At 41.9% G+C, this 24,138-nt stretch overlaps 1 protein-coding gene across 1 annotated transcript in view; it reads left to right on the plus strand.

The window, feature by feature from the left end:
* Positions 1–24,138, plus strand: part of GCH1 (GTP cyclohydrolase 1) — a 38,495-nt gene that overhangs the window by 710 nt on the left and 13,647 nt on the right. Inside the window, exon 2 of the mRNA XM_037155620.2 lies at positions 22,397–22,506. Within this exon, the coding sequence (XP_037011515.2) occupies positions 22,397–22,506 (110 nt within the window). The remainder of the gene's footprint in view (positions 1–22,396; positions 22,507–24,138) is intronic.

Below are 24,138 nucleotides of genomic sequence, written 5' to 3' on the forward strand. Positions count from 1 at the left end.
CTCTGGGCGGGAGCGGCCTCTCCACCTGGGTACCCGATGCAGCCGCCCTCGAGGGGTCCCCCTGCTCCCAGCACGCAGCCCTCGGGTTGGCGAGACTGCGGCCACTGAGTTGCCCCGGGCAGGATGCTTGAGGCACTTGCTGACCCACGGTGAGGATCATCTGGGCGCTTGCGGTAGTGACTGCCTTCTAGGTCGTCTTTTTTCTTGAGGTCTCATCTTTGGCTTCGTGAGTTTGGAGTGCCTGGGGGCGATCCTTCACCGTGAACTCGGGGGACCTTCACTTTCACTGACTTGCCGGGCACCCGGGGCTTTGGAAAGTTGTATCGTCTTTGCTTCACATCAAATTCACTTTAGCTCAGGACTCTTCCAGAATTTGGTACAGTTCTGGGCATAGGCTTCCCGGAGTTTGAGGTGTGAGGTTTCTGGGGCAAATTTGCTGCTTAAAGCCCTGGCCAGGTGCTCGGTTGGTTAGAGCGACGTCCTGACAGCCTAGGTTCAATCCAGGTCAATAAAGCAATAAAGGGGGAGTCAGGGATGTTTGCTGAACTCTAGGACACTGAGCTAAGACCCTCTGTCACCCTTCCCACATACACTCCAAATAAGCCCTGTTAGCCTAGTGCTATCACTGGGGGTCGTCAGGCTTTCACCCAGGACAAGGGGAAGCAAGGGGCTGGGAGTGGAGAGGAAGTAGGAAATGACTGAAGATTTTGCTGCCTACTGAGTGGTGTTGGTTTGAGAGAGAGAGAGAGAGAGAGAGAGAGAGAGAGAGAGAGAGAGAATGAATGAAAAGCTTCTGACTTCTACAGCTGGGACCGAAGGATATTCTGCAGATTCTGTGGTTCACATCCTCACATCTTTGGTGCCTTGTGGTGACATTTATTTCATTGGCCTAAGAAGCCTTCTGTTATTTCTCAAAGAATAACAGTGCTGCTTTGAAAGGTAACCTCCCTGCTACTGTTATTTCCCTGATGGAGAGTATCTGGCAAGTCCCTGAATAGGTCTTGAGAAGAACAAAGTTATTTTTGCCCAGTCTTCCACACCCCAGAGGAAGGGTGGTAAAGCTGAGTATGAGAAGGGTGAGGCCCAAAAAGGAAATTATACTACATCCTAAAGCCAAGAATGTGTTCAAGTTCACTTGTTTAATCCCTTGATGATAAAAGTTTAGAGCTTCAAAAGCAGAATTTCAAAGTAAAGACTGAAGAATAAACATTCTTTATTTGGTGCTACTTTTTGGTGATATTCGCAACTAAAGAAGAAATGACTAAAGAAGAAGCACCTTCATAGATGAAGTTTGCTCCTCCTGCCTCTTGTGGACAGTGAAAGCCATGGCCTCACTGCACTGGTCAGGCTTTGGGAATCTTGCCCTAACAGATTTTACAGGAGAGAGGGATTTCTGACCCCCAGATAGGCCACAGAATTTCCCTTAAGTGGCTCACAATGTTTTCCAAAGAAATGGTTAGCAGAAGTTTGTTTGCGGAGCCACAGGACTAACAACGCCAAAGAACACTCCATTCTACCTTAGAAAACTGCTTTAATCGAGTATTAACTTCATTCTTTAAAAAGTGTATGGACTGTCCTGGCTGGGTGGCTCAGTTGATTGGAGTGATGTCCTATGCACCAAAAGCTTGTGAGTTTGATCCTGGTCAGGGCACATTGTCTAGGTGTGGGTTCTACCCCCAGCTGGGGTCTGTATGGGAAGCAACTGATGGATGTTTCTCTTTCACATCTCTCTCTCTCTCTCCATAGTTCTCCCTCCCCCTCTAAAATCAATAATTGTATCCTTGGATGAGGATTTTAAAAAGTCTATAGACCTAGAGACAGAAAGCAGATTAGGGGTTGCTGGGGCTTTGGGAAGAGGGTGGAATGGGTACAAGTTTCCTTTTGGGCTGCTAAATGTCCTGGGACGAGAGAGTGGTGCAGGTTGCAATACCACTGAATCACACACTTTAAATAGTTAAAGTGTTGAATTTTATGTACATTTTATCACAATGAAAAAGCCCACAGACCATTTAAGAATTATTAGTAGCCATTAACTGAATACTTTCTGTGCTCTAAGTTCTTCATGTGGACGATCTTGGTTAATCCTCAATTTCCAGGCAACACTGTTCTTTTTACACCCGTGACAGGGAAGCTGAGGCAGAGAGGTTGACAGGTTCATGGTAGGGCTGCTGATTGAATGCAGGCAGCTGAAAGGCGGAACTCTTAGCCACTGCCTTATGTTGCTACTTAGAGAGATGTACCAGGGTATCTTATCCTTTCATACTGTGAGTTGTGACCTAATAGTTGGGTTACCAGCACCAAAAAGGAAAAAAAAAAAAAGGTGGAGCAGAATGGAGAAGATGAGTCTACCCCATGTAGTGAGGGTAGATGCTCTGAGGAACTTCTGTGTAGGTTTTATAGGTATAACTTTTTCTGGTGTGTACTGACCCAATGTAAAATGTATTTCTTGCCATAGGTTGTGATCAAAAGTTTGAAAGTCTCTACCCAGCAGATTAGGCTTAAGGATTTAATATTGATTTCTTAGCGGTACACAGTTAAATAGAAGACAGAGAGGATGAGGATGTGCTGAACTTAAAGAAATAAACCTGAGATGGGGGTACATGAAGACTTGCCCCAACCCGGGTGGGGGAGGGAAGGAAGGAGACTTGGGTCTGTGGGAAATGCAGCAGAGAGTGAAGGGGACATGGGCCTGCACAGTCACTGATCTTTCACTTCTTTAGAAGACAGCATATGCCAGTGACTGCGTAGATCGATTGGGATAGAAACAAATTTCTTTGAAACAGTCACATTTTTGTAATTCTAAACAAGCCAGCTTATATCTTTTCATATTAATTCTTGGTTCATAGTGTTGCCTGAGTGTTATAAAAAGTAAAATAACTTGGTATTTTACATTCCCCAAGTTGTTATTATTTTTTCAGCTCCTCCTGAGTGGGTTGATAGTAACTTCTGCTCTTCTGGGAGTGTGCCAGTTCCCCCTGCACTGTAGCTTTTCTGCAAAGGTGCCTGGTGCACCTGTCCCTCACTGCCCACTGTGTACCTGGTCACGGGGTTCACTGTGCTCCCCGTTACTCTTCACCACTGGGCTGTAGCCTGTGGGCTGGGAGGGAGGCCAGAAGAGGCACAGTCACCCTGCCCCCAAACTGGCCATCTTTTGAATCTGGCATCCCAGGGTGATCTCGGATCAGATATATATTTTTTTCTTTTTTGAGAATTTTTATGAGCTTATTTAAGCCAAGTTGATGGCAACTGCTGGGAAGCAGAATCTCAATGAATTCTCCAGAGAATTCTCCAGAGAATGGCAGTTTTGAAGCTTATTTTCTATATCAAAGTCAAAGGAAGAGATGTAAAGAGGGTTACATGAAATTCATCGGTGGTGGGTTAAGGGATAGGCAAAGTGAGGAAATCTCCGGGATTGGATAAAAAGTAGAATGGAGAAACATAAACAAGGGAGGACCCAAAACCCTGACATTTACTTATAAGAAATTATATATTTATTTATTCTTACATGCTTAAACTTCAATCACCTTCAAAGTACTCTCCACTTGATGCAGTACACCTATCGAGACACTTTTCCCACTGCTCGAAACTGTTTTTGAACTTGTCCATTTTGATGCCTTTTAGTGTTTCTGCCATTTTTTGTTTCACCTCTTCCACATTGGAAAAATGTTTCCCTTATAGAAGGAGACTGAATTTGCCTGTGACCTTGCCACTTGATAATCTGCATAGTTACCGGCATGTCTCTAAACTTGTCATTTTCCCCTTTTTGTGAGGGGTGGTAATACTTGCTTTGCCTGGGCTCTTACAAGAAATAAGAAGGCATGCAAAAAATCACCTGCTGCTTGACATATTCCTTCCTTTAGTTCTGGAATGCCTTCCACAATTCCAGAACTGTGGGATTGGAGTCCTTGGAAAGTGTTTTAAGGATGTGGGACATTCTGGAGCCCGAGCCACCATGTAGAAAGTCCAGTTGCTCTGGAGGTGCTGTGCAGTGAGGTCGCTCTACCACACGGAGAGGCCACAGGTGGGTGTTCTGGCAGATTGCTGTAGATGAGGTTCCACCCGACAGGTAGCGTCAAGCTTTAGACGTGTGAGTAAAGACTCCTCCAGGTGATTGCAGCCCACAGCTGACCTGTTGTCCCCACTGAGACCCCAGACACTGCGGAGTAGAGGCCAGGCGTATCCCCTGTGCTCTGTGGGAATTCCTGACCAACAGAGTCCAACGACATCGTAAAACAGTTGTACAACACTAAATTCTGGGGTGTTTCGTTATGTACTGAAAGCAACTACACAGATTTTCCAATATGGATGATTGGAATTGACACGTGCACAGAGGAAAAGGGAGCGACTTAAACAGGCCAAGAGATGGCGTGATGGTTTAGGGCTAGAGATTTAAATTTGTGAATTATAAAGCTGAGGGTGAAGGCAGGAGTGAGAGGAGGAGGCAGGTGGCCTAAGCTTTAGGAAATGCCTGCATTCAGATATTCAGATAGTAAGGTGGGGGGAGAAGCAGCAGCAGAGACAGCCCTGCGGGGGTGGGGGTCTCTGAGACTCAGGAGAGCCAAGGGTGTAAGTGTTGGCAAAGTTGGTTTTATAAAAGGGACAAAGAACAAGAGGAAGAGGTATGAGAGATAGCAGGCTTGAGCCAGAATGCCTGGCTTCAGATCCTGTCACAGCTGTGCCTCAGTGGCCTCATCTGTAAAATGGGGCCGTTAATGGTACAGTTACTTATCTATCTTACAGGGTTATTGTGAGGATCAAGTGAGTTCATACACATAAAGTGCCAAGAGAAATGCCCAGAGTATACGAAGTGCTATAGATATTTGTACATGTTAGCACTGAGTACTAGATCTGATCTGAAGGTGATGTTAGTAGTTTCAATAGCTTACAGTGGTCACAAGTCAGATTGTAGGCCTTTAGGGAGTGATTTAACAGATTATAGGACACAAAACAATTTTGAGGTATTTTTTCCTGTCCGGATCAAGTGAGTTTCCCGTTGGTGTGTTTTAAGGTGGCAACATGCTGGGTGCCAGTGAATGAAAGCCCTAGGTGTCAGAGAGAAGGGTGTGGGAACCACGTGTCTGGGAAGGCAGGCCAGGTTGTGCACATGTGACCTCATGTGGTCCTCCTGTCAACTTGGCGTTCATTCACATTTGAATGAGGTGGAAACTGAGGAGCTCGGGTTAAGTCACTTGCCAGATGTCACAGCGCGGAACTCAGGTGTGTGTGACCAGCATCCCTGTTCTAACAGACATCGTGCCCCCTCAGGTTGTAGGTGCTTGTGTTGGAATTTCATGTGAAGAACCAAGTAGTATGTAAGACTCATAAGACGTAGGAATTTTGCTTTTCTTCCTGATTTCTAGCAAAGAGAAAGCCAAGTAGTTTTAATTTTGAGGCATTTCTTCATATCCTTACTTAAGATGTTTCACAAACTTTTGATCAGAGGAATTCATGAATAATTGCAAAAAAATTTAGCTAAACTACATTCAGTTGTAAGGTAGATTAATAACTAACAAACCTTTCCCATACTCTTTTGAAGGAGATATTTGAAAACCAAAATTTTATGTATTTTGTCTAAGCACATATAATTAGGTTGTGGTCATTTATACTTTATAAATGAAAGTCTGTTTTAATGATGTTACTGTTTGGAAACTTTTCAGTTCCATTTTAAATATGTTTTTAGGACTTGTTACTTTTTGTTAAATGTAGTTATAAATTCTTATTTTTTCCCTTCATTTAAAGTAATATTACCTGTAACTACAGTTGTATATATATTTCAGAGATACACATTTATTTTGACTCTTTTTTGAACAGTTAGGCAAACATAATACAACATAATTAAGTTCCATCAGTGCTAACATATCTGAATTGTGCTCCCTACTGTAGATTTGCAACTGTGTCAAAGTGCACGTTGTTGAAAGTTGTGAGTTCTTTTCCGTTAGCTTTTTATTGTGGCAAAGTGCACGTAACAGAAAATGTGCCATTTTAAGTGGTGTATTGGCATTAAGTGTGTTCACATTGTTGTGCAGCCATCACCACCACCCGTCTCCAGTAGGTTTTCATCATCCCAGACCGAAACGCATTAACCAATAGCACCCTTATCCGCCTTTCTCCCTAGCTCTTGCTGTCCACTATTCTACTTTCCATGTGCATTTGACTGTTCTGGGTACCTCATATGAGTAGGAATGTGCCATATTTGTCCTTCGTGACCGGCTTATTTCACTTAGCACAATGTCTTCAAGGCTTATCATGAACATCATTTTGAAGTTAGAAGAGACCTGTTTGGTCCTTGTAGAGAATGTAATTCATTCTGTAGAATGTTGCATATGTATGACCCTCACCCAAAGATAGTTTATTGATTTGAGAGAGAAATACTGATGTGAGAGAGAAACATCGATTTGTTGCCTCCCATATGCACCCGACCAAGTTCAAACTTGCAACCTAGATATGTGCTCTGACTGGGAATCAGAACTACAACCTTTTGGTACATGAGACGACATTCCAACCAATCGACCCACACAGCCGGGTCAAATGTTGTATATTCTTAAATTTACATCTATTGTATTTCTATTTTCTTATTTTAAGAAATCCTTAGACTTGAAGATGTACTAACTGTGTGTGTATTTATCAAACACCAGCTCTGTGAGTGACCCTGTATCAGCTATTAAAGGGGAAACAAAGCCGTTGGACAGGTCTTGGCCTTCAAGGAGCCTGCAGTCTGTGCTAGCAGGGACCAGAAGTGTCTGCCAGGAAGACTTGAAACCAAAGATGACTATGGAAGAGGTAGTGTTTGAACTGAATGTAGAAGGAAAAAAAATTTTTTAACAGAAATAGTCCATGTTGGTTTAGAGAAGATTATGGTCTAAGTGTTCTGGAATAAAGAGAATACAGTAATATTCATACTTGTCTGTATCATAAAGTTAAAATTAAATGGAGCTTTCAAAAGCAATTAGGTTTATTTTAAACTTTTTAAAGATCAGCATGGACGGCATGAGGGCTGGCTTCTTTCCCCGATGTTTTAAAGCCCATTCTGGCCAGTTAGCCTTTCTGATGAACTTGAATTGAACACACATTGCCAGTTGGTTGAGCAATCTGGGCCCTTGTTTTATCTGAGAGTTTTTTTTTCTTCTTGTGAATCCCCTTGGTTACCCTGACTCTAAATCTTAACTCTTGTACTTCAAATATCTTCAGACTATCTTATCTTCTTTTGTTCTGCCTCTTCATCGTCTCTCCCCTAAAATACAGTAACTTCTCAACTAGCTACCTTGCCTCCCAGCTTCCCCTGCTTCAATCTTTGGTGCCAGTCTGATTTTACTAAAATTGAATAGGTTACTTTCTTTTGAAAACACTTCACTGAGTTTCTCTTGTCTTCCCTCCGTGTGGCTGTGAAGTTTTACTATGTTCCTTGCCTGCATTTTGTTCCTGTTTTTCCATCACCATCTCCTCATTGGGGCAGTTTAGTATTTTAGTTTAGTGCATAGTGTCTTGCAAAACCGCTGTCTCATCCCTACACTGGAGCTGGAGACTGAAGCAGAAGTCCTATCTGAGGCTGTTCTGCATTATTTGGTCTTTATTATCTCCTCTCTTCCTCTAATCTTTCGGTACTATCTTTTTGGGTTTGGATTGCTAATCTTGAGAGAATCCTCCCTCTCCCAATTCCTCAACAGCTACTGCGTATCTAGAGCTCTGTGAACAGGTTTAGGTGAGGCAATTGGCTCTTGATCGGTTCTGGTCCACATGCTGTTTCAGTGAAGCACTCTTCCAAGACCACATGGCTCTTGCTGTGAGGCATGATGTGTTTTATGTGCATGTATTAGTTTTTATTTGTTCTAAGTAGGAATCAGAGCCCAGTTCAACAGAAGCCATTGCCAAATGCCCCAAACAATGCATGCATTCCTCCCTGAAATAGCTTCAAATACAGCGATACCTGTTGCATAGTTTATGCACTTGTAGTAAGATGTTTGTGAGTGGTGTTGAAGGCACTGAGTGCTGGACTTCAACTGAGAGGCTCTAAACTCAGTGAGGACCTTGCTGAACTCCAGAATGCTTTAAGGTAGAGCTGCTGTAGCTCACAGGTAGCCATGGAGGTGTGCCACTCTGAATGCCTATCAGAAACGATTTGCCTTTCAGCCACAAGTAGTTAGCAAACAGCCTCCAGCTGTCAGTAACTTCAGGGTTTGCCTCAGTGGAAGCCAGGCTTATCCCTGCTGTTTTTCCGTCCATTTTAATATCACCTCTTTCTTTCTGTTTCCCTTTCACCACAATTCATGGAGCTTTTTGAAGGCAGGGTCCTTTACAAGTGAAGCAGCTTAGAAAAAGGGTGACACAAGTGTTTCAGCTTCGCATTTGGTGTGTTAGGAATTCTGTTCACTGATATGATTCTGAGGTTCATTTGGTGTTTCTTAAACTATGTTAGTGTGTCAGCAAAGATTCATCCTGATGTAACGGGAAGAACAGCTAGTCTGGACTAGTCACAGCATCCCCACCAACTAGTTTATGGCTCTGGACAAGTGACTTCAAGACTTTTAGGGATCTGGTCTACAGGGAGAGGCAGTTGGACTAGGAGTTGAATTGTCATGCTGAGGTCTCCAGTAAGGGCAGGCCGGGCAGTATTGTCTCATTGCTTGCGCTGTAGACTTTCAGCAGCTCAGATGTAAGGCCTGGCAAGGACCTCAGACTTTTTTCCTTGATAGAGGTGCTGCTTTCCTTTGAAACACTCAAGCCACCTAAATAGTTTCTATGGTAACAGGTCTCTTGTTTTTCTAGTGATGCTGATTTTTGAAAAGGTTCTTCATTTGTATGCCCTTTAGGGTATGTGGTCTTCTAACCCATGGCCCCTTTGATTAGACAAAGCCTTTATTCAGAGATTCTTCACCTCAGGAATATGGTAGACACATCTATTAGAAGAATAAACAGGTATACTTGCGTGTGAGGTTTAGTGTGTTAGTAAGGCCTCATCTCAACTAGAAGAGGACCTGTTGAGGTAGGTGGTAGAACAATAATACCAAGAAAACAAATAGTCTTGGTTAGCATCATGACATTTTACTTCACTTTGACTTTCTATAATGTAAGATTTTCAAACACAAACATGACAACATTATGTAATGGACAGCTATATACTTACTGCTTAGATTCAAAGTGAACATTTTGCCATTTTGGCATATTCCCTTTTACCAGGAGCAAATCAGAAATGCGTATTCAGATGTAAAATGTCATCCTAGGAAGGGTTTTTCTTCTTAACCACTGACACTATGCTTAGTAAAATTAACTACTGGTTCCTTCAAATCATTTAATACCTAATCTATATTCCTTCTCTAGTTGTCCTACATAGTTTTTTTTTTCACTCATGATTTGTTCAAACCAGGACCCACTTGGGGCCCATACATTTGTATGTTATTGTTAGATTTTAACCCAGAGAGTTTCTGCTTGTTCAACCGAAGAGAGATCATCGGTTGTCCTTTAAGATGACTCACCTTTGGGATTTGTCTGGTTGCTTTCTTCTTGTTTCCATTTAACCTGTTTCTCTAGCCCTCCTATTCCTAGAATTGGAAATTATGTCTAAAGACTTAATTAAATTCAGGGGAAACGGTTTTTAGTGGGAATGCTATTTCCTTGATGCTGTACCACAACCAGAAGGCACAAAACGCTTGGATGTTGAGGATTTAAAGACTCTGGTTGGTTTGAGAGGCAATTCTTGACTGATTTCCTAGGATAAATTTCTAGAGAGAAGCTCCTTCTTTAAAAAAGACCCTTTTATTAGTTTGAAGGTTGAATGGGATTCTTTTTTCCTTTGAAACTGTTCCAGTTTGTTCTCCAAAAGTAAATGTCAAAGTAGCATTACACTACTTAAGTTTTCCTCATATAAACCAAATAAAATAGTTGATAAAACAGTATTTTGCGACTGATGCACAGCAACTCTGTGCCCTCGCAGCCTCTGGCTGTTCTCTCCGTCTGCCCCCCTGAACTCTCTCCTCTCTTAACCCCCACCTTCCTAAGTAATTTTACTTTTGTTTTAACAAACAGGATTTCCTCTCTTCATCTCCTTTGCTGTCACTGACGTTAGGCCTCCTCACCTCCTGGCCGACTGCTACTGCGGTAACTCCAGGTTCCCTCCTTCAGGGCTCTCCCCTTCAGTCCATTCTTTGGTAGGCTGGAGGGAACCAGCCTCTGATCTGGAAGTCGGAGGGCAGGGGTCAAAATTCAGCTCTTACAGTGACTAGTTGACTTTTCCTCAGCAGAACTTAATGTTTTCAAATAGAGCATCAAGTTTCCTCATCTGCAAAATGGGGGTAACCTTTAACTAATGCAGAGTGTGGCAGGGCTTGAAAGAGGTCATGAACTTAAGGTAACATTTAATTTGAAAAATGCTGTAAAATAGAAGGGAATCTGGTTTCTGGCTGATGTTTCCCATTTCTGTATTTTATCTTACATGGTATCTCTTCCTTATCTCCCCCTAGAAAACCCTTTCTTCCTCTCCTCCTATTCATCCCTGAGGGCTGGGCCAAATCTTTATCTTCAGTACGGCCATATTGATTCTCTTAGCTCATAAATGTTCCTTTAGATAAACTATTGCTTTTGTAGTTTAGGTTCCAGTCATTCTCCAAATATTTTTACACATAAACCTCTCATTTCCTAAGATCTTACATTTTTTGAGGTCACAGTTTGATATATTTGTGTCCATCTCAGAAACTACTAGTACAGGAACTCCTGTGGAGACTCGACCATGTTATCCATGAAGCTGACTTCTAGTGAGTTGGATGTAGGACCCAACTGGTTTCTTAAATGGCTTTTCTAGGATATGGGTACAACCTTTTTTTTTTTTTTTAATTTTTTAAATTTCTGTATTCCCTTACAAGAAGAGTATATATATTTTTTAATTTTATTGATTGATTTGAGAGAGAGAGACATACATTGATTGTATTTCGTGGTTGCTTCTTATATGTGCCCTGGCAGGGGATTGAACCTGCAACCTTGGTGTGTCAGGACAATGCTCTAACCAACTAAGCTACCCAGACAGGGCACAAGAAGAGTGTTTGAAACAGATTTTACAGGTGTCAATCAACTCTTGTTCAGATTGAGCACACATCAAATCTAGCATTTTGGTAGTGTTATTTGGAAGTGAACTTTTACATATTAATAACAAATGTCAAGATACTACACAAATTACCTACATGAATTTTATTCATCTTATTTGTGAATTGTTCACAAACATTTTCTACATAATCCAACATACAGCAAAGAAATGGTACATCTTTTTCTTTCAATTTGCATGCAATAGAAAACAAGAATTTTATACATATATATATAATATATATGTATTAAAAAGTTTAATTAATAGACAGTAGACAGGCTACAAGTTTAAGTATATAGGTGAGAAATTATCTAATAAAAATAATCAGAATTTATTTAGCATGAATCACTTTCATAACCAAGTATTATTCTGGTTAATAAAATTTGCTGCTGACCTTGCCTGTGCCCGCTGGGAGCCAGGGATGCACCCTGTACCCGGTGTTCCATGAGATGTACCACAAACCCAGGGAGTGGACTTGGGTGGAACTAAACAGCCAGGCCTGGATAGGGGCTGCAGCCTTTGGCTCTGCTCCTACCCATGAAGATTTACTCAAATCAAATAACTGCTGTAACACCTTCAAGTAGCACCTCCCACGGTATTTTGACTACCCCAAGTCCAGCGGATGCCACCACCAAGGCAAGAGGCAGTGCTCTGCAGTCAACAGCCAGTCTCTCCATGATCTTAGTCTCTCTTCCACATCTCTAAAGAGATTTGGGCCAGGAAATGTCTATGCTTCTTCATCTTCTAAATCCAATCGAAATGGCCTTTAGATATCCAGTGTAACAAAGGAAAAGACGGGTCTTCATTGAATGTGCTAACTCCACAGCTAATTTTATTGACACAGAACATGTTGAGGATCCCATATTTGGTTGCTTGAAAGATCAGGGCAGGGCAGGACTAGATGATAAATGCCATACCAAATCTGCTGGAGTTTCATGTACCAAGTGAAGAGAGACACATCCGAAACTACTAGCTCAGAGGCGATTTTCTTAAGTGTGGCTTAAGAAATATAGACACATAAAATCAATACATTTTATGTTATCTAGAGATGAAGGATGGGATTTGGGAGAGTCAGTTTTCATTTGGTTCATTAAAGTTATAAGGCCATAAACCAGGTGATGTAAAAAGCTTTCCAGGGCTCCATTTATATGTTCATTAGAAGGAACTTCCAGATGTTTCTGTAAATCCTCAGTGTATTGTTTCACAGCATTAATTTAATGCCCATGTAACTCTAGATAAAGTTTTACATTAAGCTATCTCTGTTCTCTTGGGAACTGAACTCTTTCCTTTGAGGCTCTGGATTGGACATTGAGTTTGACTTTTTGTGTAGTAACTGATATGTGTCAGGGTGGTGAAGGTTTGAAATCTACCCCAGATCCAAGCCTAATGAGTAAATTTTGCTTATCTACTTATCACCTATTCCTGGTCAACCAAAGCACCAGATTTATTTAGCTAAACTAATTCCAAAGAGTAGAAGTACATTGACCTCAACTAATTTCAAAATGCTTTTTATTTCTGCCTATGTTAAGTACTTTTTTACAGTTTAAAAAGTGATCCATTTTGATGATAAAATTGACATCTTAAAACTGAAAAGGCAAATATGTGAAGGAGCCAAAACTATAAATCATATTTGGGAAGTGAAGACTGCAAGCTTACCTACATTAAATTTAGAAAAACTTTTATATTCTTTCTGTACATACTTTAAAAAAACTATGAAGCAAGGGAAACAAAAAAATAAATGAACAAATGGAACTACATCAAACTAAAAAGTTTTTGCACAGCAAAGGAAACCATCAACAAAATGAAAAGACAACCCACGGAATAGGAGACCATCTCTGCCAGTGATACATCTGATAAGGGGTTAATATCCAAAATTTATAAAGAACTTATTCAACTCCACACCAAAAATCCAATTAAAAAATGGGCAAAGGACCTGAATAGACACTTCTCCAAAGAGAACATAAGGTGGCCCCTGGACATGTGAAAAGATGCTTCCATCACAAATCATTAGAGAAATGCAAAATGAAACTACAGTAAGTTATCACCTCACACCCTGCTGGTGTGGCTCAGTGGACTGAGCGCTGGCCTGGGAACCAAAGGGTTGCGTGCCAGGTCCCTGGTTGGGGACACACAAAAGGCGACTACACGTTGTTGTTTCTCTCCCTCCCTTTCTCCCTCCCCTCCCCTTTCTCTAAAAATAAATAAATAAAATATTTTTAAAAAAGATATCACCTCACACCTGTCAGAAAGGCTATTATCAATAAATCAACAAACAACAAGCGTTGGTGAGGATGTGGAGAAAAGGGATCCCTTGTGCGCTGCTGGTGGGAATGCAGGTTGATGGAAAGCAGTGTAGATGTACCTCAGAAAATTACAAACGGAACTGCCTTATGACCAAGTGATTCCACTTCTGGAAATAGGTATATCAAAATCCTGATAGCAGCAAGTTTATTATTATTATTATTATTATTATTATTATTATTATTATTATTATCCAGCCATTCCTTTTTATTTATATTTGTGTTCAAGGCACATCAATTCTATCATATGAGAAGCTACCATGAATCAAAGCATAAATATACAAACACAACATACAGTCTGAAATAAATGTACAGCATTCAGATATGAAACAAAGGGAATGTTCATCGGCACACAAGATAGCTTGAGACCTGTTGGTCATGGTGATCCTGGTTATGTTTCTAAAGGGGGAAAAACGACTTTCGTTATCAAGACTGCTGTGGCCGTGTTAGATACTGGAACATCTAAGCGTAGTGTGCAACCACGCAGACAAAAGACTTTAGAGAGTATCTATTTTTAAAAAGATTCTGTGCGCTGAGGCAGTTGTGAAAAGATTTACTTTCCAGAATCAAGCCCACATTAGGCTTAGGATCCAGTTCTAACTATCTAAAAATACTGACCAGTAGCAGAAAGTGTTCCAAATGTGGCTCTTCTGATTCACGGGTTTTTTTGTTGTTTGTTTTGTTTTTTGAGTTTCAAATCCCTGACTTCCCTCTCTCTTTTTTCTATAATTTTTATTGAATCAATCGGGTGACATTGGTTAACAAGATTATATAGGTTTCAGGTATACACATGTATATTTATGTCATTGCTCAATTTACAGTACTACTCCCGCCTTGGTTGTTCCCAATGACCAACGTAGAAAACCTGTTGCAAAGTAGGAGCTACAGCTTTCTTTTTAATGCTTTTTTCCCTTTATTTCTATTGTTGACACTATTACAAATGTCCCCCTCCCCCCCCCCCCCCCCCCCCCCAGGTCTTCCTTCTTTTACTTTTCACTGGTTCCTTTCTGCTGCCTGCTCTGGGGAAAGCTGGCTCCAGCTTCCTCCCCTTCTCTCCCATTGTCACCCCCACTCCCAGCCTCAGTCTCTGTGCCAAGCCTCCTACTTTTCAATGGGTACGCAGACCTCATAGTATTCTGCACAAATTGTCACCCTCTGATTTGGTGACTGTAGTGAGGGTTCATGGCGAGGAATTATATTGCCCACTGTTTGGCCTTGCTAAGCAGGCAATTAGGGCCGGTTGGGGGTCCATTGTCAATGCTCGTTCTCTCTCTGGAACCTATGCCCCCATCCTGATTGGCCGTCAGAATTGCTTGGGTTTTTAGAAGCTGAAGTCCTGGGTTCTCCCCCAGTGAGTCAGAATTTCTCGGGGTGGCTTCGAAACCTGTAGTTTCCCAGGCTCCCTAAGGCTGGCCATACTTGGGAGCCACTGTTCTACAAGATCATCCTTCCCCGGTCATCACTTTCCACTGATGATGGTGGCCGGCACACCTCATTGGTACGCACTCATCAGAGAGAATTACAGACGGGCCTGTAATGTTAATCTCTGTGAAATCTCATGGCATAAGTGAATGTGGAATGGTAAGGGGTGAGTCCGTTAAAGGCTTTTGAAGCAAGTGCATAATTTATCAGATTGGTGTGTTCTTTCTTTAGGACTGCTGTGAACCAGACCTTGTTATTGCCATCTGTTCTGTAAATTCCATTTTCAGTTTCACAGCTGGATTGTGAAAGATATACACAATTATCCAATTAAAAAACTAAATTTGGCAAGTATGCATGGGTTTTTGTTTTTAACGATTCCATGAATATACACTTTGTTTCCTTCCTTAGATAGCCTTCTAAGGCTCTAATTCTGGTCTACCACAAATTTTCAGAGTAGTAGACTGAGACTGGGATGGGAGTCCTTTGGCAGCCTTCAGTCTTATCAATGAATAAATCTGAACAGTTTAAAATGGGTGTTTTTCCCTACCTCAGTATGGAAAGCCACTGGCCACGAGGATGCACATCTCAAAGGCTGACCAGCGAGGGTGGGTGGGTAACGGCTAAAATTTGGTATCGATTTCCAATACCCTAAGCTGTGCAAGCCAGGAACCTGGGAGTTCAATTAAACTCTGTTTCCAAAACTGTTCAGTTACTGGGAGGACCCTCTGGCCCAGGTCACAGTCTGCACACAGCTCAAATGAGAACGCAGGTCTCTGAACTCCTAATCCATCCCCCTGTACTTGACCATTCTACTTGTGCCATTGTGCATGTGGTTCCCTGAGAGCCGGTTAAGTAACCGTGCCTGTGTAGAGAGAATGTATGTGCTTTTTTTTCATTTCTGTATTTCATTATCTTATAAATAAACTACAATGAACATTACTGCTGTAATCAGGGGGAAGCCTTATTTAATAACTATAACTTCATATGCAAAACCTTGTCCCTCGCCAATGGATGTCACATTGATGACAAGGCCAGCAGAGAGGATGGGAGTAGCTCACTAGCACTGTATTTGCTGAGTGAAACACGCCTGTCACTATTCTGAGGGCAGCCAGTACATTTATTTCAATTGTCTGAGCTATAAATTTTTTCTAGCTTTATTGAGATATAATTGTCATGCAGCATTAAGTTTAAGGTGTACAATCTATTGATTTGATACACTTACTATCGCAAAATGATGACCATCATACCATTGGCTAACACCTTTATTACATTACATAATTACCATTTCTTTTTTGTGGTGAAAACATGTAAGTTCTACTCTCTTAGCAACTTTTAAGTATGTAATACAACATTGCTAACTATAATTAAGAAGCTGTGCATTAAATCCCCAGAATTTATTCATCTTCTAACTGTAAGTTTGTGTTCTTTGACCACCTGCCCATCTCCTCCATCCTCCCAGCCCCTTGTAACCACCACTCCGCTCTGTTTCTAGGAGTTGGCTTTTTAAGACTCTGCATATAAGTGAGATCATGCCGTCTTTCCCCTTCTGGCTTACCTGTTTCACTTAGCATAGTACCCTCAGGGTTCATCCATGTTGTCTTACCTACATTTTAATTATTTAAAAGCAACATGGGAATTTATTTGCCAAGGATGGCAGGAATGGAAATTTCCAGAGTAACCAAATTTTTACCTTCTTTGCAATGCAGTGGATCTTTCCCGCGGACACACTTGCAGTTTATGAAGTAAGTTCACGGAGCGTGTCGAAGCCCCGCCGCAGCTTTTGCCTCCTTCAGCAGGTGGTGGAGACAGTTGTCGGAACCCATCTTGGTTTCTGCCATTGTGTTAGTCTGTGGAATGTTTAGCGCAGTTGGTCTGTGGGTTCATGCTCATTTTGACCAAGTTTTACAAACGTTAGCTTTGTCTTAAGTGCAAAAAGTATTGGAAGTGATAACAAAAGGTAAATCTTCATGATGGAAATGAAAGCAGAGATAGCGATTTTCTTCCCTCTTTTTTAACTGGTTTTAACATTGCTGTTGCTCTTACTCCTAGGACAAATTTTTCCAAACAGGAGGTTGAAAGCAAAAAGTTTTAACACCACCCTCAGGGCAGAAGCTGGTGTTTTATTTGCAGACTGTTTATTTAGGGAGGTTTCTGAAGCAGTTTGAGGGGCTGCAAGAAGCAGGCTGTGACCGTCCAGTGCCATCCCCTCCAGCCCCTGTCCTTCTGTGCAAAGGTAGCCCCAGTGTCTTGCTTTTTTCTCAGGGAAAAAGAGAAAACACCAGCATGTGTATGTACTGCAATTAAAAATTTTAATTAATGAAAAGACTCAAATATGCAAGAAAAAGTATGAAGAACTAGTTTAATCAACATTTATCCAGTTTTAACAAATCTTAATAGCTTGCTATATTGCTTTAAAAAAATACAGATGCTGTTACCTGCCATCCACAGAGTTAACCACTATTCCAAGTTTGATCGCTAGCTCTCGTGCTTACTTTTATACTTGCATGTATGTGTGTGTCCACAAGCAACATGCAGTGTTTATCCCACTTCATTTAAATGGGTTGTACTGTGTATACCTGTTACTGCTTCTGACACGTGCTCTTTCCATTGGACATTGTTTCAGAAAACTGTAAACGCAGCTCCGATTCACTCGCTTTCACTGCTGGCTTGTATTTTATTGTCTGGCTCTTCCTAAACGGTGTAATCACTTTTCTGATGCACATTTAAGGTCCTGATATTTGCTATATTATCCATAATGCTGCAGTAAGAATTCTCATGTTCTCTTGGCCACATGAGTTTGTTTGGAGTCCCTTATTTAAATCTATTTTAAGGAAGTAATCACAGGGTAAAGACTGACACATTAATTGGATGAAATGGAAGATCTATGTTTAACTCCAGCTCTGTACGTGACGTACAGGACGCTATGTGGAACTCCAAAGCCTTAAGCTGCAATGCTTTCTTCCAAGGTGGGAAGAAATGAGCACATATAACAGGGGCGCCAAGAGGTGGGATGAAATAAGTTCCATTTGCTGGTAGACGTGGCTCTCGTGTTGGGAGGCTTTGGGCCAGTGACTCAGACCTGGGGTGGGCTTCTCTTTATTAGCAACTTGAGTTGACTTAGCTCCAGCCAAGAGCAAAGAGCCTTGATGCCTTTTTAGGTTTTGCTTTTTGTGTCTTGTTCTCTCTTAATTCTAAAACCAGCAGGGAGACCCCGTTCTCTTTTTCCTCCCCCTGAAGATGGATGCCTGTTAATGTCCCTGCTCTTCTTCCACCGTGTTTGGACTCTGCCCTTCCAGGAAGAAGCAGCAGGCGTGAAATCCTGGTTCCCTTGGAGATCTCTAAGGTCTTGTGCTGATCACCAAACAGCCCAGATAGTGCCAATTCCTGTGGCCACTCATTCAAAAGAAATTCTGCTAGACACCATTCTTTTGTGGGGAATACCCCAGAATTTCCTTTTACCTTCCCCCACCCCAGCAGAAACCTGTTTCTTAATATCTATTTTGTTTGAGCACAAGCATTTTGAAGCTGTGAAAATTCGATGTCGCAGCCCAAACCATGAAACATGTCAAATCAGGGTCCCTCAGAGTGTGGTTCCTGAGCCAGGAGCATTAGCATCTTCTGGGGACTTGTTAGAAATGCAAATTCTCAGGCCGAGACAGACCTACTCTATCAGATGCTCTGTGGGTGGGGTCCAGTGACCCGGGTTTTAATGAACCCACTGGGGGAGTCTGAGAACCCATGTGTCAGATGCTGCGGAAAGAGGTGCTGGGCCGTCACACCCGGGCCCGCCTTACCGTGCTGCTGGGAAGGATCTAGGTCCTTGAGAGATGGCTGCCTGGCAGGGCCATTTGGTGCCATTAGTGACGCGAGAACGGAACACGTTTATGCTTTGTGCATGTGTGTGTGGCATTGTCATAGACAGACCTTTCACTTTTGGAGTCTACTTTGGTTTTCTTTATGGGTTGTAACCTACAGTAGGAAATAGAATGCCATAAATCCTTGTCTCCAAGGTTACCTTCTTGCTGCTGATAAGAGGCAGGAAATTAAAACAATCTGTGATAGTGTTTTGCTCTTATTAGTCACAGATGGCAGCTTTCAGATATGTTGAAGCAAAACATAAATATAGCAGGGGAACTTTATTATTGTTGAAGAAAAATGATTTGGCTAGGTCAAGTTTATAGTCTGGGTTCGTTTTAATGAAATGGGGTATAGGCAACATTAGCGTTCCATTGCCACCCAGAGCATTAAGACACACAAGGGTTACTAGTTTTGTGTCTAATTTTGAGTATGTAACAACATTTACATTATTTCAAAGTCAAAACTATGACAAATTATATTTGAAGATGTCTCACTTCCATCCATATCTCTTCCCTCCTGTTCTATTGGTCCTCTATGGGTACTGGGCGCTTTTAATTTTTTATTTGCTTTTTAATTTATTCTTTTAGATAACCCTATGTATTTTTTAACATAACCCTACATATGTGTATATGTTCATATCTTCCCCCTTTCCACTCTCTTTACACAAAAATTTGCATAATATGCTCAGTGTTTTAAAAATTATTTTGGAAACTTGTTCTATTAAGTGTAACCTAACTTCAGTAAAATTCACCAACCTTATGTGTGCAATTAGAGTTTTGACACATGCATACAGTTGAATAGCCACCAGTGCGGTGAAGGTATAGATTTTTTTTCTATTACCCAAGAAAGTCCTGTCACTCTTTCATAGCCAGCCCTCCATCCCACCTTTCTGGTCCCCGGTAAACCATCTGCCTGCTTGCTAGCACTATGTTTGCCTTTCCTGGAATCTCACACATTGTCTTTCTCTGGGTGTGTATGGGGCTATTTCACTGAGTTGGAGATTCGGCCATGTTAGTACACGTATTGGTAGTTATTCTGAGTAGTGCTCCGTTGTTTATACATTCTAGCTGATAAATATTGCCTATTTTTTTAGTTTTTATTTTGAAATTGTTTGTTTGTTTTGGGGGAGGGTACAGAGAAGAAGGAAACTTTTTTCAGTGCAAAACAGCTCAACCGGGATGCTGCCCGGCTCTCCACCAGCCCTGGGGCCAGGCCCTTCTGGGGATGGAGGCTTTGCTCTGCTCCTCCACGGTCTGCCCTGTTGGGCCCCACTCTCCTGGACGAAGTGACTTTAGACTTAGAGCATAATTACATAGTGCAGAGAGTTTCCGTACACTCCTTCCCAGCTGCCTTTAATGTCATCAGCACTTTAGAAATTAATATTGGCACAAATACTATTGCCTAAACCACGGAGTTTATTAGGATATTAGTTTCTTCATTGCATTTAGTTGTCATGTTGGTCTCCTGCAACCTGTGACAGCTCCTCAGTCTTCCCACGTGTTGTTTGGAGAGGACTTATTTGGGTATTTTGTAGAATGTCTTTACATCTGTCCATCTGTCTTGTGACTAGACTGCAGGTACGGATTTTGGAGGAGAACACCACAGAGGTGGTATGTCCTTCTCATCACATCGGGAGCGACACAGTATCAAATATGTCTTATTACTGGCGAAATTAAACTTTATTACATGGTTAAGACACTGTCTGCCAGGTTTCTCCATTGCAAAGTTACTATTTTTTCTTTACTATAGACTGTTTTTTAAAAGCAAGCTATTTCTTTTTAACTTCTGATATACATGGGGTGCATGGGGCACACAATTTAGCAAAAGCCCCAATCTTAATTGTAATTATAATAGTAACAACCACTTATCTTCATAGTGCTAAACACGCCGATTATCTCGTTTAGTCCTTAGAGCACTTTTTTGTGCCCATTTTACAGCTGAGAAGACTGAGCTACAGAGTACCTTGCCCAAGCTAGTTAGTGATGGAGCAGATGCTAGCTTAGCCTGATTCCAGGGCCCGCCATTAACATGGGCCATGCGGTTGTTGTCAGAGCTTAGAATGGGGGTGTTCTCATTCATTGCCAGAGAAAACAAATGAGTACTTCCCACTTCTCTTTTGTTCTTTCTTTAAGAAATAGTTTTGTTTGTTTTTACTTTTAGGAAGATTCCTTGTGTAACTAAGATTGTAGTAAGCTATGCATGGCAATAATATTTACATGAAAATCTTGGAGAAATCGGGGATGCCCTGGGGAGCAGCACTAAGGATCTATTTTTAGATTTCTTTCAGAAATATGACTGAAGGCGAGGGCAGAGTGTTTAGAACAGAAAACCGCTCTGCATATGGAGAACGAGTGTTTACCTAAAGAAAGGCAGAAGGACTTCTCCTCGCTGAATTTTCCCAGCCACTCTTTACTAGGGTGTCGTGTTGGTCTGTGTATGTCTAAAACCCACTATGGCCCTGGCCGGTGTGGCTCAGTGGATTGAGTGCCAGCCTGCGAACCAAAGGGTCACTGGTTCGATTCCCGGTCAGGGCACATGCCTGGGTTGCTGGCCAGATCCCTGGTTGGGGGCGAGTAAGAGGCAACCAATCAATGCATCTCTCACACATCCATGTTTCTCTCCCTCTCTTTCTCCCTCCCTTCCCCCTCTCTAAAACTAAATAATAAATAAGATCATAAAAGAAATAAACCCCACCGTGTTCACTTTGTTGACCACACTAACAACGTTCCTACTGCACAAGTGTGTCTCTGAATAGCCTGACTCGGGGGATGCTAACTGTGGCTAAATGACGGCTCAACCTCTGTGCACGTCTGTTCTAGCAGCGATGGGGCTGCTGAGGTCCAGGCTGTGGGGTGAACATGTACACCCCTTCCCTGCGGCTCACTCTGCAGCCCGTCTTTCTGAGGGGGAATCGCTGTAGGTGGCTGCAAAGCCCCACTCATCTCTCTTGTCTCATCGTCCTAGGTAGTCCTTGAAATCACACAGCTAGGTGTCGAGTGTATGCAGTCTCCCACGCTCTCCAGATATCAGTGCAGTTTTTCAAAATAAAGCTATTTCGGGGGTTTGTTTCTAAATGCCTGTCTTATGTCTGGCTACTTGTGCCAGAGTCTACAGATTAAACAAAACACAGCTTATCACCCAAAGCCAACCTGGCTGAGCACACACACAAACCCTGCATGCAGCATTTATTTCCTCAGGAAGGGCAGGAAGGCAGCTGTCCCCAATAAGCCTCATGCTGGCACACTGCGGCTAGAAATTTTGTAGGAGAAGAAAATTGCTTGGGGGATTAAAGCAGAGGTGAGGTGTCTGGATCTGGCCTCAGAAGGCTACATTTTTTTCTTTCTTTTTTTTCCCCTTAGATATGGTTTTCTACACACCCATTAGAGAGAAAGTGTCAGGTACAAGAAAATGTAGGGGAGTGAAAGCCTCTCGTTTTTAGCCCCAGAAATGACCACTCCTTCTTTTGTTGTGCTTGCTTTCTCTCCCTCCCTCTCTCGGGCTGTGAATGTATGTGTAACCCTGCATTTTTATGTGATACTGTATCATCAGGACTTTTTCCATCATTTTTTTAAAAAGACTTTGCTAATTTGGTGGGGGAAAAATAACTACTTTTAATTTGCATTCCCTTAATATTTTAGTTAGGATTAACATGATTGCCAGTTTATTTACCCATAGAGATTGTTAGTTTTTCTACTCTGTATCTTTTCATAAAATTGGCACTGTTACTAAAGCAAGCCTCTGGTTTCAGATGTCCTAAATGATGCTATATTTGATGAAGACCACGACGAGATGGTGATCGTGAAGGACATAGACATGTTTTCCATGTGCGAACATCATCTAGTTCCATTTGTTGGAAAGGTGAGGTTTTCTCTGTTGTTTCCCAGTTTTAAAAGGCACGACGGAAGTTTTAAAATTAGAATAATTATACTTAAAATTGTTCCCTAATTCCAAATATTCCAAATATTTAGAATTACATATCGACCTTTACTCTTCATCAACCTGCCTGATCTAATAGTTTAAAATCAACAGAATGAAACCAAGCACCTGAAGACCCTCGGGGCAAGCATTTCACTGCAAATGCCATATTACTGGGTTCAGTAATGAGATTAAAGTCTCCTCTTTTTTTTTTCTGGGTAGCTGCTGCAGGATCTGAAGACCTTTGTCCTTTATTTTGACTAAATGTTTGATCCAAGATAGACATTTGTGTAATGAGCAGTGATCACAGAATTTCTCATAGCAGAGGTTATATAGTGTTAGTGGATTTGTAGCCAACCCTTTCTATATTAGAAAAAAAGTGTCTAATGCAAACTAGATAATGGTGCGAGGGAAGGTGACAGGGGATTGAGAAATAAAGAGACAGAGTCCGAGCCGGGTCAGTGGAGTCCCTTCTCTGGGATGCAGAGGAGGGACCTGTGTATTGGGGAAGTCGGGCTGTATGTATTGAGCCAGCTTTGAAGCAGAGTGTGAGGAAGACAAACCGCGGGGCTAGGTACATTTTACTTTTTAAGAACATTCGCTGCTTCTTCTCAGTACAATGACATAGCAAGCAGCCAAGTCATTCTTTTCTTATAACAATCTATCAGGCAGTGGTCCGTGGCCTGGGGCAGCTGTGCTGAACCTGAGGCCTGCTTCCAACTCCCTTGGCGTGCGGTGTCCTGCTTGGCCCTCCACAGAGAATGTTATCTAGCTTGTGGTTAAACGTACCTTTGAGAACATGTGGGTTTAGGATCTAGAATTACCCATTCTCATCCCCTGCCCCCTATCATAATTTGATTTTATTTTGACATTTTACTAATAATTTTCAAACAGAAGATTTATAGGAAATAGTGCTTTGAATACCTATATGCCCATGACCTAAATTTAATGTTTTTGTTAAAGTATTTTATATTTTTATTGTTTATAGAAGTTTAAAACATAGACAGAAAAATGCACCAATCCTGTGGGTATTCCATACACCTCACAGATCAGGTATCAGGGCATCACTAGCACCCCGGAAGCTCACCTTGCGGTCCTTCCTAATCCCTAATCAATCCCCGTCCAACAGGTAGACGAGATTTGCTTGTTTTCCAACCATAGTCGCCTGCAGCCTAGGCACTTTGGGGGTAATTAAGGATCCCACGAGATTATAATGGATCTGAAAAGTTTGTGTTGCTTACTGGTACTTTATCTCTAGAAATTTGTACCAGTTCAGAAGACAAGGACTTCAGCCCTACTCTACTCACTGTGCTTTCCCTGGCGGCCTCCCCTAACCGGCTCTCCTACCCCTCCCACCTCCTTTTGTCTTCAGCTGAAGATCATGTTTAAGGTGGCAGCATTAGCCGTTTGGCTGCTTGCTCAGTTTTCTGAGCGTCTGTCATGTGCACAGAGGTGTGCATGTTGTTTTTCTCCTGTTAATCTGTCTTTTACTATAGGGACGTCTTAGCCATGAACCCAGACAGGCAGAGGGAAAGTTACATTTCCTCCGTACAGAGAAATAGGCTGTGCCATAGA

Source organism: Artibeus jamaicensis, unplaced genomic scaffold (genome assembly GCF_021234435.1).
Source record: "Artibeus jamaicensis isolate MK-2021 breed Jamaican fruit bat unplaced genomic scaffold, CSHL_Jam_final contig_548, whole genome shotgun sequence".
NCBI classification, from domain to species: Eukaryota; Metazoa; Chordata; class Mammalia; order Chiroptera; family Phyllostomidae; genus Artibeus; species Artibeus jamaicensis.